The following is an 18,954-nucleotide window of genomic DNA, read 5'->3' on the forward strand; positions in this document are numbered from 1 at the left end:
CCAACGAGTTCACCATGTCTACATACAACCATGCAGGTTCATGGTGGAAATGTTCTCTGGTCTTAAACTAAACTAATCTAAAGAAAATGTAAAAAACAGTTAAACTATTTGTCTATAAAGTGATTGTTTCTTATCATGCTATACCTGTTGTTTCCCTATATATTTATTAATTTTATTTTAGGAAAAAAACAAAAGTATTTGGTATCTGTAAACACATAACAAATTGAATGTTACAGTGCAATGTTACCTACATTTTTTTAAGTTTCTGACTTTGACTACTGATAAAAGTGTCATTTTTCACGTTATCTAAAAGTTTCCTTGTTATACTGTTAGATAATTGGCCAAAGTATGTGAGTACTAGATTTCAAGAATTTAGATTAATCAGAACAAATGTTGTGGCAATTTCCCCTAACTTTGGGCAGAAATGGGAGAGGACTGACTACATTTCCCACAAACCCACACGGCGGATATAGCGAGTTTACGTCACGTGCAACCAGCTTCCGGTTGAAGTGTAACTGGATACATGACACAGTTGTTTGGCGGAAAGCTTCTTCTTCGTCAACGTACACAAAACTACCGACGTGGGTTTTGACACTGTAACGGCCGACAGTCGCGTGAGGACTCGGTGCCGCGATGGAGGCGGTTCCCCGGATGCCGATGATCTGGCTGGATCTGAAGGAGGCTGGGGAGTTCCAGTTCAGCCCGGCCATCAAGCAGGTGAGCTGGGGTGGGGAAATGGAAGCAACAGGGCTGAGGTCGAAAGTCAACCAAACAGGGATTATGGACGACTGGATAACCCAATAAAGAAGGCCACGTTAGCCACCGTTAAAAAAACACACACACTGCATGCCGGGATATTTCTTAACCTGGCCAGCAAGCTAAGAATCTGAATAAATCTCCCAGCGACCACCGCCTTTCTTTTGCTAACGTTAGCTTCACGCTAGCTAATAATAATAATAAGCTAGCAGCTCACGTCGAAGTTAATAAGTAGCGTCAGCACTCCAGTAAAGTGGCTAACTTAACCGTTACTCGTAAATAAACCTATTTAACGCATTAAAGGCCGAAGTAACGAGCCTTGGGTCCTCTCGGCCCAGTCAGTCTGACGACATGGAGGATAATAAACAGTGATCTCATTGTCACGTGTACCTGACAGGTTCTTCAGAAATGTGACCTAGAGATCCCTGCCAAAGGAAAGACTTCAAACACAAAATATTTAATTTGCATGTCACAGCAGAGTTAACACCTTCAAGATAAAGTAAAGTAGTGGCTAAGTTATACCTGTTACCTGTCTGACACAAGCAGGTGATTAAGAGTCGTGTAATAAGGAAGACAACAAAGTGAACACAAAAGACAAGAGGAGATGTATATTTTCATATTATAATGATATAACCACCTGATGTTTAAAAAAAGGGGTTTCACAGAGGTGACCACACTGAAAAGCTCATCCTACTTCCAAGCCAAACTGTGTGTGATGTTTACAAGAAAGAAAATGCCAATTATTCAAATGCTTCTTGCTTTTTCTTTCTCAACCATTTCCCAGCACCTTCCTGGTGCAGATAAAATACCAGATCTTTGCCCTCTTGGGTTACTGTAACTCCTCTTGGTAATACTCCTGTGAGGTATTTTGCAATAGACTGCCCACAACACCTTTATTTAATAATGCTGCTTCACTTGTGTCTGCAAATGTCAAGATGAAGTGACTTCTAACCTCAATATTAATATCTGAGGTCTACAGGTAGTATTGAACAAATATATGAGGTTAATGATACATTTCTTACAGGCAAACTGCCTCGACTATCAGTTAAAATTATACCTAATTTAGCTACATTTCATTTGATTACGTGGACAAAAGGCAGAATAGCTCATATTTGTCTTGTGGAAGTCGGGACAATGGCTGCCTGTGTTGTTGTTGTTGTTGTGTCATTGTGCTTTCTTTCCAGGATGCCTGTGACTCTCCTGCGCTTCATGATTTCATTATAGACAGAAACAGAAGCACCAGTAAAATACTAATATTAAGCAGCTTGCTTGCTTATTAAAGTGTGCTCAAGGGGACGAGGAAAGCCTTCACAATGCATGATGGGAGAACTCCAGAGGCTATAAATTCAAACTCTAGTCTCATGCTCAGGGCAACAGATTAGCATATTGATGAGTTAGGGATGGTTTTAGAGACATTTGAAGTGACTGTTAACGGTTCTCCTGCATGTCTGATATTGTGTTGTTAAAGCCAAAGCCTTCATAACATATTTATATAATGATTTCTCTCTTTTCCTCCAGTTCATCTTGAAGAATTATGGAGAGAATCCAGACAACTACAACGAACAGCTGAAGAAACTGGAGACTCTGCGGCAGGTGGGTTGTGTGTGAAACATCACCAGATGTTTTGATTAGATGTGTCACTTTTAATACAGCAAAGAAGAACAACAGTTCCCTGGTTCCAGGCCTCAGTTCACTCCCTCGTATGACCACGACAAGTCACAAAGTACCAAAGGAAATATCAGAATTAATAATCTCAAAGATGAAGATGAACAGGACGAAGACATTATGGGAACCTGACAGAAAGCTGTGATTCTTAAATCAAATGTCACCTGGCAGGGCCTGCTTTCTCTTGTTTAGGTACACTGGTAGTTTAGATGATGTGGCTGTAAACTGTTCAGAGCTTTCTGGAGGATTTGATTGGGTCGACTAACACACCCAGTTATTCGTCCTTTTTGGAGCAAAATAAAGTCTCTCTCTCTGTCTTTAACGCCCCACCTCTCACCCCATCCGCTGAAGGTGGAAGGAAGTCCTCCAGTGCTTCACAACTACAGAACCCACTCTGATGTAGTGGTGTGTGTGTGTGTGTGTGTGTGTTTCGTTTTATTTCCTGGGGGACATTCTAATGGCAGATGAGTGCAGTTAAAAGCTCAATCTGACCACTAAGTGATATGTGCTTTGTTTTACTCTCTGTACTGTTTGTGTGCCGGGTCACACATCTATTCAAGTTCAGAGGAAACGCCACTAAGAGACTGATTCGTTCTAAACGTTAAATACTAAAACTACTGTAAAGAAAGGATTACATGCTGTGGTTGGGTCACAGTGAGTTTGCAGACGTTGTGATTCTGTAGCTGCAGCGGTGAAGAACAGCTGATTAAACGTGACTCCATGAAAACTTAGTGTTTCACGCGGATGGTGATGGTTTTTCAGCACGTAGCGGTACACGCTACAGCCAGCTCTGTGCAATTAGCTCAGGCTACTTTACATGATGAACCTTTTGTAAGAATGCAGAACAAAAACATCCTGATTATTTTACGTGGGTTTGATGACAATGAGAGTGACGAAGCTTGGGAAATTAGACACACATACAATATGAGATCAGTGTATTTGATGCATGTTAAGTATGAAGACATGCAGAATATACTATTCATGTTTTCAATTTTTGTTTCACAGAGTGCGGTGAACGTGACGAGAGACTTCGAGGGATGCAGCACACTGAGGAAGTACTTCGGCCAGCTGCATTACGTCCAGAGCCGAGTGCCCATGGGAACGGGCCAGGAGGCTGCCGTACCCATCTCATGGTAGTCTCTCACACACACACACACACACACACACACACACACACACACACACACACACCCCTGATAACTGTGTTTTCATTTGCTGATATGAACCTTTTGTTAAATAATAATGATGAAAATCCACTCGTATTGAACTTCTTTTATGTGGTTTCTTGAGCACATGATTTGTAAGATGGTGTATAACTAGTATGTCTAATATAGTCGCTGTTTAATTTTTCAAATGAACCTCACTGTCAACAAAACATTTGTGTTTGTATACACACTCGCTCTATTGTATTTTAATAGTATACTCTGTAATAAATGCTTAATTAATCTTTTGTTTGTGTGCAGGACGGAGATTTTCTCTGGAAAAACAGTCACCCACGATGACATCAGCTACGAGCAAGCCTGCATCCTCTACAATCTAGGTGAGTCAAGTCATGTCGAGCAATTCACGGTCTTCTTGTTTTAAACTAGACCGGTTAACACAACCAAACTTTTTAATTTGAACTAATTTACCTTTGCAGAATACGTTTAAAAAGACAGTTCAGACTCGAACTGTAAAATAATTTTCTGTGTAAACTGGTTAAAATAAAATTTGTCACTTCACAAATTTAAATCCTAAAAGCTGTTATTTTTTTGGTCAGAATCCCTTAAAACAGCTAAAAAGGTGCATGGCAAAGTATTCAAGTATTTCTGGATTTATGAGCGTGAAACTGAACACAAGCTATCTGTGGATTCTCCGTAGGGGCCCTGCACTCCATGTTGGGAGCCATGGATAACAGGGTATCTGAGGAGGTGAGACACACACACACACGCACACACACACACACACACACACACACACACACACAGTCCCGCTGACTCTCTGCTCTCCGTCCAGGGGATGAAGGTGTCGTGTACGCACTTCCAGTGCTCGGCGGGGGCTTTCTCCTACCTGAGAGACCATTTCAGCCACAACTTCAGCGTGGACATGAGCCACCAGATCCTTAACCTCAGCATCAACCTCATGCTGGTAGGTGACACACACACACACACACACACACACGTAGAAACATGTCTCATCCACCTGTGTGTATCTGCCTCTCAGGGTCAGGCTCAGGAGTGTCTTCTGGAGAAGTCCATGCTGGACAACAGGAAGAGCTTTCTGGTGGCTCGCATCAGCGCTCAGGTCAGCTTCTTACCATTAGATATGAATCTCATTTAATTGTATCGCATCATGTCAATCAATGATTCCAATGTTGGCGGTTTATAAGTGGATGTGGTGCTGCAGGTGGTGGATTACTATAAAGAGGCCTGCAGGGCGCTGGAGAACTCTGAGACGGTGTCCATGCTGGGAAAGATTCAGAAAGACTGGAAGAAACTGGTCCAGATGAAGATCTACTACTTTGCTTCTATTGCACATGTGAGTCTAATGAGAGAGAGTGTGTGTGTGTGTGTGTGTGTGTGTGTGTGTGTGTGTGTGTGTGTGTGTGTGTGTGTGTGTGTGTGTGTGTGTGTGTGTGTGTGTGTGTGTGTGTGTGTGTGTGTGTGTGTGTGTGTGTGTGTATATATGAATGCGTCTGTGTGTTGTCATTTGATTATTTAGTAACAGTTTAGTTTGTTCTCTTCACAGCTTCACATGGGGAAACAGGCCGAGGAGCAGCAGAAGTACGGAGAGCGGGTAGGACCAAATTTCCAAATTAGGATTTGTGTTTTCCTTCCACTGTCGATGTGCTGCTGATCACAGCATTGTTCCAGACCGAAATTAACCGTCTCTCTGGGAATTAAACCGTTTCTTGCAATACTTTGCGAGATCTTGCAAGTAATTCAAAACGTATACTAGTTTCTGCAAGAAATACAGAAAGAAATCTTGCTAATTTTCCGGCAGTTTTCTGTCTGTAAAGCCTCAACACTGTGTATCACGCTCAACGAGACCACTGTTTCATCTCACAGCAGCACAGAAATACTCTGAAAGTTTAGCTCCACTTGTCACAAAAGCTGCAGCAAATTCACTTTTATTTTGGTTCACAATTAGGGATTGAAATTGACATATTGACACCAATGCCGTTATCGATTCTGCTTCCAGGTCCGGTTCTTTATCGGTTCTCTTATCGATTCCTGATCAATTTTCTGTGTGGGGGAAAAAAAGTACACAAGTTTCATTATCTGAGTTTAACCCAGTGTAGAAGGTCTGCCTAATAACACTTCAACACGTTAGAATGAATTACAAGGCTCATTTTCTTTAAAGGACATAACTTGGAAAACAAATATAAAACTTTAATAACTTTAAAATTGATAAAATAAACAATCTTTCTTCATTTTTGTAACACTGGATGTTTACCTGCGATGAAGGACGTGCTGCTCGGTTGGGCAGCAGCGGCACTCGTACATAGAGTGACTAATAAATGGCATTCCTGGAATTTAAGCCCATGTTGCGTAGAAGGATGTTTCCTCTTATTGCTGGTGTTTCCACCCTTCCTAGAAATAAGTATTTTACAGACATTACAACCAACACGGTTGACATCTTTCTTCGTGAAATGAAGCTTCTGTAAGCTAGTTTTACAGTCTTAGTAAGCTGCCTTCCCTCTTGCTAAATGTCTCGATGTATTCTCTATCTCACTCCAGTTTTCCTCTCCCCTGCGTGTCCTCCTGTTGCTCACCTAAATGTTCTGTTTCCTTCAGTTGGCGTACCTGCAGAGCTCTCTGGACAAGCTCACCGAAGCCATCAAGCTGGCGAAGGTAGAATGTTACCCAGCATCACACGATTAGATGATTTCAGTGACACCGCAACCCCGTCTTTAGTTTTGTAAACCAACTCCTCTGTGTTTTCTTGGTACAACCAGGGACAACCTGACAGCGTGCAAGACGCCTTGAGGTTCACCATGGACGTTATCGGGGGAAAGTGAGCAATAACTCTTGTGTCACTTGTCATTTTTGTTATTTCACTGGTGTCTTACTTTAAAATCAAAACCTGCAGAAATACAGTTATAGTTAGAATGCTGTCTTTTTCACCCGCAGGTTTAATTCAGCCAAAAAGGACAATGACTTCATCTATCACGAGACGGTTCCTTCTCTGGAGACTCTGGCCTCAGTGAAAGGTAACAGGAAGAAGCTTCAGTGGGTTCTCCTGCACCGTCTTTATCACCGTGTGCATGCAAAGCAGCATTTGCATATAGATGTAGTTTGTTGCATGTATGTATGCATTGTTCTGTGTTGTGTGTCTATGGATTTGTTTAACTGGGTGTGCTACTGGTTTCACTAATTTAAGATCTTGCCTTTTATCCAAAATGCTATCATTGGTTCTCAAACTGGCTGGCTGTTGTTAAGAGGACAAACTAGACAGGCTGTAGCTCTCCTGCTATTGATTTTGATCCCTCGTGTTCGGTTGATCGATTCTCTATAAAGTCGAGCTCATGTGTTACTGTGATGCCAGTAAAACCAGCTGCTCCGTGTCCTCCCAAGGTGCCCCACTGGTGAAAGCTCTGCCAGTCAACCCCACAGACCCCAGTGTTACTGGACCAGACCTGTTCGCCAAGTTGGTGCCAATGGCCGCCCATGAAGCCTCCTCGCTGTACAGGTTGGCACCTTCAGTGGACGCCAAGTATTAGACAAGTGAAGAAGAGTGAGTTTAGTTTGCTGATGTCTGCGGTTATGTTTTCTTTTTCCAGTGAGGAGAAGGCCAAGCTGCTGAGGGACGTCATGATCAAGATCGAGAGCAGGAATGAAACACTAGAGTGAGTACGACTGTGTGTGTGTGAGTGCGTGTGTGTGTGTGTGTGTGTGTGTGTGTGAGCATAAGGAGCTTTTCTGCAAAATAAATGAGCTAAGTTATTCATAACTTTGGCATTGAAATTCTAAATCAGCTTTTTTCAATTTAAGTGCATTTTAGGACTCCAACTGATGATTATTTTCATCATCAAATTAACTGCTGAATTTATTGATTGGTCCATAAAAGTTTCTTAAAGATCAAGAATATGAATATAAATTAAATATAAAATGTCAATAAAAAGAGGATGATCATTGGACATCTTGCTTTAAGAATCCATCGTTTTCCAGATGTTGGTACCTTTTTCATCCTCAAAAGTAAAAGAGATTTACTGAAAGGAACAGAATTATTATTATTATTATGTTTGAAACCAGACCTCACTGTGTCGGTACGAGCTGACTGGTCTCGTCTCCTCCTGCAGGCAGTTCATGGACTCTCTGGGCTTGGAGCCGGAGTCGGTGGACAACCTGGACATGTACAGCCACATCCCTCCGGTCCTGATGGAGAAGTGTGCTGCTCTCAGTGTCCGACCCGACACCGTCAAGAGCCTCATCCAGTCCATGCAGGGTCAGTGAGCACACACACACACACACACACACACACACACTTTGACTGAACAAAAAGTCTTGATTTATGATCTAATTGTTCCTAATTAGCGAAAACAAATTAACAAACTGACGTTCTGAAGAAAAACCTTGACTATTTTGAGAATAACTTTAACGTTATATTTGTTTTGACAATTACATGAATCATATGCATACATTTTTAATGTAATGTGTATAAATCTAAGCTGCTGAATATACTGTAAACTCACATGCCAAACTGTGGGAGAACTTATTCTAAGTCTTGTTTTTTTTTTTTTTTGCCATATTCTTTATGATTGTTTGTGTGTTCTCTGCAGCTTCAGGGTAAATAACGCCTGTCACATTTTCTTGCCTCTGTAGGGCTCTCGGGCGTCTTCACCGACGTGGAGTCTTCGCTGAAGGAGATAAGAGACGTCCTAGAGGTGGACGAGGCCGGCAGGCGAGCCCTCCAGGAGGTGGGCGGCCCCGCTGCGGGCGAGGTGCACCCGGCAGCGCAGGCCCAGGCTCTGGCTGAGATCCACAGGGACCTGGAGAAGTACATGGAGGCCCACGAGAAGGCCAGTTTTACCAACACGGAGCTCCACCGGGCCATGCACCTGCACATCAGCAACCTGCGTCTGCTGGGGGGGCCACTGGAGAGCCTGAAGGAGGCCCTGCCCCGGCCCCAGCTCAGCGAAGGTGAGGGTGTGTGTGTGTGTGACGTAGAAGGTTTAGCACGGTAGCCTAATTTAGTTGAATGAAGGTTTGATGAAAGTCGTTTTCTGTGTGTGTGTGTGTGCAGAGGAAGTAGCAGGGCTGCAGTGTATGAAGCGGATCCTGGGGAAGGTGCAGGAAATGAGGGAACAGAGAAGCTCTTTGGAGAATCAAATCCGCGACCTAATCCAGCAGGACGACATCACCTCCACCCTCGTCACCACAGAGAGGGCAGACATGAGGGTATGTAGCTGACCTGTGACTCCCTAAAGACAATGCAGATTGTAACTTCAAGGAAGAGAGCTTAAAATTGCACCAGAGCCAGTAGGTTTTGTGTCCGCTTGTGGCTGAAGTATTGTAAGTGTTTTTTTAAAAGCATTACACTGACACCTCTAACTAACCGGCGTCCTTTCAGCGTATATTTGAGGAGCAGCTGAAGAAGTACGAGCAGGTGAAGGTGTACATCGAACAGAACCTGGCAGCTCAGGAGAACATCCTGAAGGCCCTGACGGAGGCCAACGTCCAGTACGCCTCGGTCCGTAAGGGCCTGAGTCAGACGGAGCAGCAGTGGAACGGCACCGTCCAGGGACTGGTGGGCTCCTACGAAGCCTACGAGGACCTGATGAAGAAGTCTCAGGAGGGGAAGGAGTTCTACGACGACCTGGAGGCCAAAGCGACCCGTCTGCTGGAGAGAGCGAAGACCCTGTGTCAGACCAGGGCCGAGGAGAGGAAGCCCGCCTTGGAAAAGTGAGGCACACATTTATAACGATAGAGTTTTAATTGCAGGAGTGAGGTTCTTGAAAGTTTTGAAATCTGAAATACAAGAAACCTGTATTTTGAGTTGTGGTGGATTACTCTCGCAACGAGGATCTGGTTTTGTACTGTCAGATCCTTCATTTACCGATACTCTCCGTTTGTTTGTCTCCTCCTCAGAGAGATCCAGAAGAAGCCCCCAGCACGACCAACGGCAGCCAAGCCCTCCCTGAAGCCAAAAGCTTCGGATGTCGACTCGGCCGGCTCCAGCCTGGATGATACAGAGTTGGCCCAGCTGAGTGCAGCCATCTTGGCCTTGGGGGGTGACCTACCCGAAGAGCTCCGCAGCCTCCCCCCTGACATGTCCTCTTTCCCCTCCTCTGCCGCTCGTCTTCCCGGTCCCGAAGCCTTCATGCCCCCTACCGCTGGCTCTCTGCCTTGGCCTGGTGCTCCAGCTGCTGGTCTTGCTCGCTTCCCTGCCAACCTGCCTCCTCCAGAGCTCCTGGCGCGGATCGCTCAGTTTCCTACTTCTGGACCTCTGCCACATGGACCCCTCCCTCAGATGACTGCACAGATGCCTCCGTCAGGTTATCGGCCACCCCATCCTCAAGCCCCCCAACCTGGCCTTGTACCTTCTACCACCATCGTGGATAACATCCAGGCCCCTATCCCCAGCTACGCCCCGGCACCACAACACCACCATGTCCCTCCTGCAGCCTCTACTGGCTACAATGTACCCCCACAGATGGGGGCCTACCCCCAGTTTATGCCCCGACCAGGAATGCCCGTTCAAGGCCCACCACCGCAACCACAGCAGCAGAAACAGCCGTACCCTCAGCCCATCGGGCATCCACTGCCTCAGGGGTACCAGCCTGGGCCAAGGGCTATGCCTGGTCCTCACCCTCATCTCCAGGCTCAGCAAGGCTACCATCATGGATATATGCCCCCTCAGCCTGGCGTTCCTCCCCATTACCAGCAGGCGTTCCCGGGGCAGCTGCAGCCACATCAACAAAATGGCTATCAGCCCCAGCCTCAGCTCCCCCAAGGCTACCAGACTGCACCGGGCTATGCACCCCAGCATCACCCTCAGATGATTCCAGGCTCCATGCAGAGGCCACCTCATGGCCAGATGCCACCTCAGCATGTACATCCACACATGCCCCCAACTTCTCAGCCAGCACCCCCTGTGTCTCAGCCCTACCTGCCCCATCCCCACCAACAGATGCCCCCTGGACTCCCTCACCAGCACATGATGCCACAACATCAACAAATCTCAATGCCCCCTAATGCCCAGCACATTCCGCCCCACCCACAGATGCAGATACCAGGTGGTCCCAGAGCACAAATGCCCCCCGCAAGTCAGCCAATGCCACCAGTCTCTCAGAACTACATGCCTCCTACAAGTCATCCCATTCACCCGACCCTGCGGCCTCAGATGCCTCCAGCCTCACAAGCTCACATGGCCCCCGGTCCTCAGGTCCACCTGCCAAGGGGCCCAATGCCACAGATGCCTCCCAGTGCACTACCTCCACAACATCACCCCCATCCCGGACAGCCTCCGATACCAAACATGCCCCAACAGCCCATGCGGATTCCCATCCAGCCCCAGACTCAGCCCCCTCATTCTGGGGGAGTGTGCTACCCTGGAGGGGCTCCCATGATGCCTCAGCAGCCTCTGGCTCCACAGCCTGCAGCTCCCCAACAACCTCAGGCTCCTCTTCCCATGACCCACCTGCAGCCCTCCACTATGTATCCTTCAGCTCCAGGAGCTAATGTGCCTCCAAGTGCTCCACACGTCCCCACCGCACAGCACATGATCCAGCCGGCTCCTGGAGGTCCTCCAGCGGCTCAACCACCCAACGCTGTCCATCCTTCCCCTTCGCCTTCCCCCTCCCCATCTCCCTCTCCAGGTCCTACTTCTCTGAGTCTGAACCCCCAGCAGAGACCCACGCCAGCCCCCACCCCTGGAGGTGCAGCTCCTCCCACTCTTCCCTCCCCCTCCGCTGTCTCTCCCTCCACATCGTTGTTTCAGCGCCAGAACTCAAGCACAGATGACCTCCTCTCTTCGAGCCCCGAGAGCCAACCAGGAGGCCCCAAGGCCCCCACCAATGTCCTCCAACCCACCAAGGCTGACCCGCAGGATGGGGAGCGTCGCAAGAAGAGCTCCCAGGGAGTTCTGCTGATCCAGGGTGACCCGTACCAAGCGCCGGAGCGCGTCGCCCGTCTTCACGGCGAACTGGAGCGTTACAGAGCCCGGGTGGATTCTCTGGAGCACCCCTCGGAGAGCGAGGGTGGCCTGTCGGTGCTGGACGCCCGCTGGAAAGAGCTACAGGACCAGCAGGAGAAGGACGCCCGCCAACTGTCCATCGCCATCGCCCGCTGCTACACCATGAAGAACCGTCACCAGGACGTCATGCCCTATGACCTCAACCGCGTGGTGCTGCAATCGGGCAAAGACGACTACATCAACGCCAGCTATGTGGAAGACTTGTCGCCGTACTGCCCACGCCTTATTGCCACGCAGGCTCCGCTCACCGGCACAGCGGCGGACTTCTGGCTGATGGTGTACGAGCAGAAGGTGTCACTGATAGTCATGCTGGTTTCAGAGCAGGAGCTGGAAAAGGTACGGAGTTAAGTTTAGTCTGCGCAGGGATTAACATGGAAGTGATTAAAACAATGTATTTATAATAAAGAGATTTTCTTTCTATTATTAATGATATTTAGACTTGCTGAAACATTTAGTTTTGTGGATATCTATTGATATTCAGCTGGTCTAGTTTATTGTTCGATGGAAGCACCCTGTAAAAGTCATTTCCTCATCCGTGTCCTATCCTCTTGTTGCCGTCTGCGTGTTTTAACGTCGTCTCCTCGATCTCTCTCAGGGAAAAGTCGCGCGCTACTTCCCGACAGAGCGCGGCCAGCAGCTCGCTCAGGGACCAATCACGCTCAGCCTCACCACGCAGAAGACGACGCCCACGCACGTGGAGCGCATGATCAGCCTGCAGTACCGCGACCAGAGCCTGAAGCGCACCGTCGTCCATCTCCAGTTCACCTCCTGGCCGGAGCTGTGAGAGACTTATTTTTGATTTTTATAGAAAAACACACACACATGGCTCTGATCGTGTGTACAGTTTGTTATTGGGATTCATTATTCGAGAGTCATCGTTTATTTATATTTTTCATCAGGGCTCTTCCTGACAGCAAGAGCAACCTGCTGCGATTCATCCAGGAGGTTCACGGACACTACCTCCACCAGAGGCCCTTACACACACCTGTCGTGGTGCACTGCAGGTGAGTGTGTGTGTCAGATTGCGAAATAGCTAAATTACCTAAATAGCTCCTGAAAACAATATATGCATGTATGTGAAAAGTGTTGCTAAATAATCAGCGGCTGTCCTCTTTGTCTGCCTCAGCTCGGGCGTCGGACGCACCGGCGTCTTCTGCCTGCTGTACGCCGCGCTGCAGGAGCTGGAGGCGGGAAACGGGATCCCAGACCTTCCACTGCTGGTGAAGAAGATGAGACAACAGAGGAAGAACATGCTGCAGGAGAAGGTCAGACACACAGACCTCAACATACTGCAGAAGCTCTGTATTTCCATTCATATCATAGGCTGATGGCTGGAGCAGATGGTTATTGTTTACATTTATTTATAAATCACACTCTGGCTTTAAAACTCACCAAGCGCTGTAATAATAGCAGGATTACCTACTCAGAGTGAAGACATATTTAAATATTCTCTATTGCGTCCGTCTCCAGCTCCACCTGAAGTTCTGCTATGAGGCCGTGTTGAAGCACGCTGAGCTGGTCCTTCAGAGACACGGCATCACGACCGCCACCTGCAGCAAGAACACCAGCTCTGCAGCCACAAAGGTGTGACAACACTCAAAAAAGATGGTCAAATATTGTGGATAAGGATCTGGTACCAGCAAATTTAACTCAAACCTACTGGTTATGGTTCATGTTATGTTGTTGTAACTCTGAACTTTTTTTTTTAATGTTGTAATTTAGTTTAATGTGACTCTACAGTGTTTATTATTTACAAGTCTTTGTATTCAAAATGTCCGCTGTCAGAAAGGAGTAGAGTTATACTAGTGAACTCTTTGAATTATTCCCCGGTAGCTTCAATCATTCTCACTTTAGTGTTAATGTTGTATTATCTTACATTTTGCTCACCTGATTGTTCCAAAGGACTTCTACGAGTTGTGGTCAGACGAGGTACTCCTCTTATTTCTAGTAGAGCTGTTAGTTTATTACCGTTATTAGTTTATTGGTTAGTTTATTGTCATTATTAGTTAGTTTATTAGCATTATTAGTTAGTATTATTACTTTATTTGTATCTGAACCTGTCTCTCTGCAGCCTTACTCCAGACAGGAGTCCCAGCAGGACATCGTCCTCGGCGGTGACATGCCCATCAGCTCCATCCAAGCTACCATCGCCAAGCTCAGTATCCGGCCTCCCAGCGCCACAGACCCCGCCATGGAGGCCCCCTCCGGGCCGGTCGACGCCGTGCTGGACTCGCTGGGTGACGTCCAGCCGCTCCAGGACCCCGTCCCCCCCACAGACCTCCAGCCTCCCTCCTCTTTCAGCCCGCCTCTCATCTCTCCTACCCACTCTCCTCCACCGCCGCCTAACGGTCTGGACGCCATCTCCCCCTCCACGCCACTGGCAGCCGACCACCAGGAGGTCCCAGAGCTCACGGCAGATGTCGTCAGCCCGCCTCCGGCCTCCTCGGCCCCGGCTCCCTCGTCCCTGGAGCTGCTGGCCGCGCTGACGCCCGAGGCCTTCTCCATGGAGGGAGGGGGCAAGGGGAAGCAGCGGGTGACCAAGCAGAGCTTCCTGCAGCCGGCCGAGGGTAAGGGTCTCCACGGGACTCGAGGGGAGGAAGGCGACGACCCGCTCAGTAGCCTGGACCCGCTGTGGAGCCTCGGCAAGCGCTGAGCCCGCCGCCTCTCTCACTTTACCACCAGGCGTCAGCGGAGGCCTGTAGCTCGTTCTAATCCTGCTTTTTAAAGAAAAACTAAAACACTGAATCCCGACAGTTTGAGACATTTTAGCGGTGTTGATTACCAAGACGTGCCTGGTGGCAGACGGTAGGGGTTCAGTTTTGAAGTTTGCTTTTGTGGTGGGGGGGAGGGGTGATACCTGAGACACAAACGCACTCCTCCTTCCATCACTGGTGGCTTCGGGGACCAGATCGCTATGCACTCGTCTGTATTCCTTCACTCCTCCTGTCGCTCTTTGCTGCTTTTCTTTCTAGATGTTTCTGCACTCCCAGCGCCACATCTGGGCCCCCCAAAAAAAAAAAATCCCAGCATGCACTTCACTTTCATAGCCCCCCCTCCACTTTTCCACAGGGTGTGATGGTTGTTTCTTCAGCCGCTCCCTTCTGTGATCGGTTTGTTGACCTGGAATAATGGCTGCATGGCGAGTTGCAGGCAGGAGCTACGAATCAGCACGTCCTAACCAAGTTGATTATTTTTCTTCATCTGTAACACTGTAAATATCTTAAATAAAGTTAGACTATTCCAAAAAGTTCTTCTGGTAAACTTTCACTAATCGTTCATTATCGTAAAAAATAATTAAATAAATCCAGTAGACAGACAAACTGTTGTGGTATCAAAGCCTCTTTATTTGGAAATTAGTACAAAGTCTTGCGCTTTTTTTGTGTGTTACAACATAGTGAATAAGTTACCTCCACTGCTACAGCCTGCGCACATCGTAGCCAATGAGAGGAGGAGGATTTAACACAGAATCTGATTTCTACTTGTTCCGGCAGCCGGCGGAGCATCAGATGTGGACCACAAAGTGTTAAATATCTGTCGTCATTGTGAGGATGCAGCCGCAGGAAATGATCTTTTTATTTACTTTGTCTCGTTTTAACTCAAAGACTAGAAGGATGTCGCGGCTGCATCCTGGGACTTTTGATATGGACGAATGAAAGAAGGTTTGAAGCAGCAAAAACAAACGTTTACTAAGAGTGAAGTAAAAGTGAAGTTGTATAATGGATTGTTACAAGTCCACGTGTGATGAACCAAAACATTGAAAATAAGCTAAGATTCTATTGAAGTCAGCGCCACACCGACCCTCCATCTTTAAAGGAATAGTTCGACATTATGGGAAATGTTTATTTGCTTTCTGGTGCAGAGTTAGAGAAGATCAATAACACTCAGCTTACAGGTTAGCTAAGTCAAAAAACTAAGTGTAAAAATGATAATTCACTGTTTTTGTAAAGATGAAACAAACAGTATAAATGTGTTAATTATAGAGCTTTAAAGTTGCCGGTAGGTAGACGTTAGCATCTGACCGAGCCACTGTCCTGTCTTTATGCTAAGCTAACTAGCTGTAAGTTAACCGTTATCTTAATACTAAACTAGTGGTATCAATCGTCTCGTTTCACTGCCAGTAAGCGATTCATGTTGAGCATCTTCACCAAAACGTCAAACTTTAGCTTTAAATCAAATTCACATTTTGCAAGAAAACAAATAAAACAAACATACAACATAAAACATTTTCATCTCTAAAGCTTTCAAAACTACCGTCTGACAACCGAGAACACGAATGATCAGGTCACAGGTGTGATTTCTTAAAGGAGACGATGACACTGAAGTGAGACCACACCTGTGACTCTGTAACCTCGACACGCTGCAGGTGTGGAACTAACTCGGGTTACCGAGTCAAGTCGTGTCCACACTTCCTGTTTGAGCGTCAGAGGGTCAGCAGTGCATTGAGTTAGTGTTGCGATACTTTAACAGGATATTTAGTCGCTGTTTCTATTCATGGATTTGCTCGACACTACATTCAGTAGATGGATGATTGAGAGACAATACATTCTGTGTGATGGTGTTTGGGGACGAGTCTTGAACCGGAAGCATTACATTCTTTCAGAGTTAGAAGTTAAAAACACCGACTGGTACGGGATAAAACGTCCCACTATTGACTTGTTAGTTTTATTACTTTATCAAAGTATTCAACAGATTTGAGGTACAAACCAGTAATTCATCAGTCCATCTCTTAACTAGCCGTAAATATAGAACTGGTTCTAATAATAGCTTAATGAGCCAATTAGACAAATAGTATCGTAAAACCTCAGGAAGCCGTTTCCACAAGCGTCTCATGAGTTCTTCTGATGCCGTTTATTACTGCGTATTATGTATCGTACGCTGTTGCGCGCCAGTGTTACAAGATCACATTTGGACTTTTCATCAGTAGAAATTAAAAAGTGCGAAGTAATAAGAGTCTGAACATAATGTTCCTCAGTGCAAGACAACCGCTAACGGTAGCTAGCTCTACTGCTGATTCCAATACACATTTGTTCTTCACACCGTTAGCATGGAGGTGTAGTGTTAGTTTGTACCGATCGGGTTGTTCCTGTGTAGTGAAAATGAGCCGATGACTGATATCGGATCAGTGCAGACTCGACCGATACCTGGTCCAGAATTTAAGGCGTTTCCAGCACTGGTATCAGAACTCTAATTATCGGCTTCATTAAGAGTTTTGTGGAAATGTTTTATGACTTATCAAAACGTTTCACATCGACAGTGAATGAGAAATAATTGTATGAAACAGTTTGATAATTCTATTCAACGTTGTTTGTATTCTTTTTCAGTGTTAAAGAAAAGTTTTAATGTTCATACATCAGGTCCTATGTAGTTCTTAGATTTTAGGATATGAATTAATCATCAGTTAGCTCTAAACAAATTACTTAATTTGACAAAAGTTATATTTCTCTCTGAAATCTAAAAATGAAACATCGTCTAAAACAAACTGACCACAATAAAACATCTGTGTGTGTATTATTAGCTGGCTGACAGGTTTTATAAAGAGACACACCGACTGTCTGTTGCTTCACATTGTCACCGAGCGGCTGCAGGTTTACAGACAAACAACATGACAACGAGACGTACTGGTCAGAATGAAAACCCAGGATTGGAAACAGTTGAAGTTGAACCGCTTACAATAAACAGCAATGTTTAAAAAAGAAAAAAAAAAAATCTCTAAAGGGCACAATTTATTCAAAAAATACGACCAATGTAAACATGACGTCAGCTAACGACAGCCTGTGCAGAACAAAGTCAGTATTCTCATCCAAAATTCAAGCAGTTTAGAAAACGGAGGTAGCCGAATGAAGGTGTAGCACACGGGGGGGGGGGGGCCCTCGTACAGCATCAGTAACCCCAGAATCAGAGGCCGAGGGGGGGGGGTCAAAGGAGGAACCTTTTCTGCTACGGCCCCCCCAAACCACACAACATCGAACACTTCAGTGTTTCCAGTTCGATATCACAAAGAATCGTTTTAAAACCAACCCCGCCCAACACATAATCACCAGCTTACATTTATTTCATTATTTCCACATTGTTATAGTCTTGTTTAAAAACTGGGATTAGCCATTCATAAACCAACTGTTATTCAAAACTGTATCGCTAATAAATAATAGATTTATAGATATAAAAACAGCCCCCTATGGAGGTTTACTTTACACAGTAATCATCACTTATCCCTCTCACACACACACACACACACTTCAAGCATTACCAATCTATTTTTGTTCTCAGCAGTGTTATGCCATAAAAAGGGCGTTGATTCATTCATTCAGTCTCCAGAACACACACACACACACACACACACACACACACACACACACACACACACACACACACACACACACACACACACACACACACACACACACACACACACACACACACACTATAACTGCGCAGCTCATCCTGAGCTCGCTGTGGCTGCACTTTGCTGTTCAAGCGAAAGAGGCAGCAGGAATATTTCAAAAAAAAAAATAAGGAGAAAGTTTTACCTTCCTCTCTGGGCGGGTGGGGTCACAGTGAAGCCCCACCCGTGTAAGCAGCATAGAGGGCAGAGCCACAAAACAAACAAAATAACATAAAAAGCACAAACTGGTGACTGGTGGATCCTCTTTAAGTGAGAAACATCCAGCTTCTCTTGAACGGACCTCAGGACCCTCGTAAAATGTCCACAATTCGGTATCAAAAGTACGTCACCTTCCTGCAGGTTGCACAGTCAGTCCTCAGCTCTTTGTTTCCTCATTACATCCAGGCGTGTACTTAAAACATCCACAAAAAAAAAAAAAGAGAGCTTCCTATGCAGAGGGAAACCGGTCTAGTCATCGTGTCTCCTTTGGGTGTCAGAAACAACACAAGAAGGGAAAGACGAAAGGATGAATGGGTAAAGGATGTTCTGAGTGCATGTTTTTTTTTTTGTTCCCACTGACATCAACAACCGCCGTCCGTCTCTCCTCAGTCTAGTTTTTCCAGCACAGAGGGAACGTACACCAGGCTGAGTTCGCTGCCAAAGTCACAGATGATGGCGGCGTTGTCGAGCACGAGCAGCTGCCGGACACCCTGTCCATCGCTGCTCTGGCCGAGGTAGACCGTCTGCAGCAGGTCGCCGAAGTTCAGGTCCCAGAAGGAGACGCAGCCCTGGCCCCCCGTCACCAGGAGAGACTCAGAGATCACTCCCAGACTGGCCCCGCAACCCGCCTCCTGGTGAGGAGAGGGAGGTAAGCGAGAGTATCGATACTGCTGCAGTGCATTTTTTTATTATAAATTCTCAAGTTAAAAAAAGGTTAAGAAGGAAACTGCTGGTGATTGGTGCTATTATGAGGC

The 18,954-nt window shown here is 46.3% G+C and overlaps 2 protein-coding genes across 4 annotated transcripts in view; one reads left to right on the plus strand and one right to left on the minus strand.

Annotated features, from left to right (window-relative positions):
- The first annotated feature begins 488 nt into the window (after positions 1 to 488).
- ptpn23a (protein tyrosine phosphatase, non-receptor type 23, a) lies at positions 489 to 14,918 on the plus strand. Its single transcript, XM_076081143.1, has 24 exons — positions 489 to 717; positions 2,275 to 2,349; positions 3,427 to 3,554; positions 3,885 to 3,961; positions 4,282 to 4,331; positions 4,417 to 4,548; positions 4,624 to 4,704; positions 4,807 to 4,938; positions 5,149 to 5,196; positions 6,198 to 6,254; positions 6,359 to 6,417; positions 6,534 to 6,613; positions 6,978 to 7,092; positions 7,184 to 7,249; positions 7,703 to 7,848; positions 8,226 to 8,543; positions 8,647 to 8,801; positions 8,974 to 9,305; positions 9,492 to 11,934; positions 12,194 to 12,378; positions 12,498 to 12,602; positions 12,725 to 12,863; positions 13,069 to 13,182; positions 13,670 to 14,918. The coding sequence occupies exons 1-24, from the start codon at positions 634 to 636 to the stop codon at positions 14,249 to 14,251; spliced, it is 5,703 nt and encodes a 1,900-aa protein (XP_075937258.1). The 5' UTR covers positions 489 to 633; the 3' UTR covers positions 14,252 to 14,918.
- Positions 14,917 to 18,954, minus strand: part of scap (SREBF chaperone) — a 32,560-nt gene continuing 28,522 nt past the window's right edge. For all 3 annotated transcript variants that reach the window (XM_076081144.1, XM_076081145.1, XM_076081146.1), the window contains one exon: positions 14,917 to 18,831. In XM_076081144.1, the coding sequence (XP_075937259.1) occupies positions 18,586 to 18,831 (246 nt within the window). In that variant the 3' untranslated portion in view covers positions 14,917 to 18,585. The remainder of the gene's footprint in view (positions 18,832 to 18,954) is intronic.

The sequence above is a fragment of the Anarhichas minor genome, unplaced genomic scaffold (genome assembly GCF_050575085.1).
Source record: "Anarhichas minor isolate MPS153535 unplaced genomic scaffold, ASM5057508v1 ptg000079l, whole genome shotgun sequence".
In the NCBI taxonomy this organism is placed as follows: domain Eukaryota; kingdom Metazoa; phylum Chordata; class Actinopteri; order Perciformes; family Anarhichadidae; genus Anarhichas; species Anarhichas minor.

Excerpts from the sequence above, each read along its gene's own strand:
- ptpn23a (XM_076081143.1), top strand. The coding sequence starts at position 634 with ATGGAGGCGGTTCCCCGGATGCCGATGATCTGGCTGGATCTGAAGGAG. Across the intron at positions 4,705-4,806 it reads TGGCTCGCATCAGCGCTCAG|GTGGTGGATTACTATAAAGA; the intron begins GTCAGCTTCTTA and ends GTGGTGCTGCAG. Across the intron at positions 9,306-9,491 it reads AGGAAGCCCGCCTTGGAAAA|AGAGATCCAGAAGAAGCCCC; the intron begins GTGAGGCACACA and ends TCTCCTCCTCAG.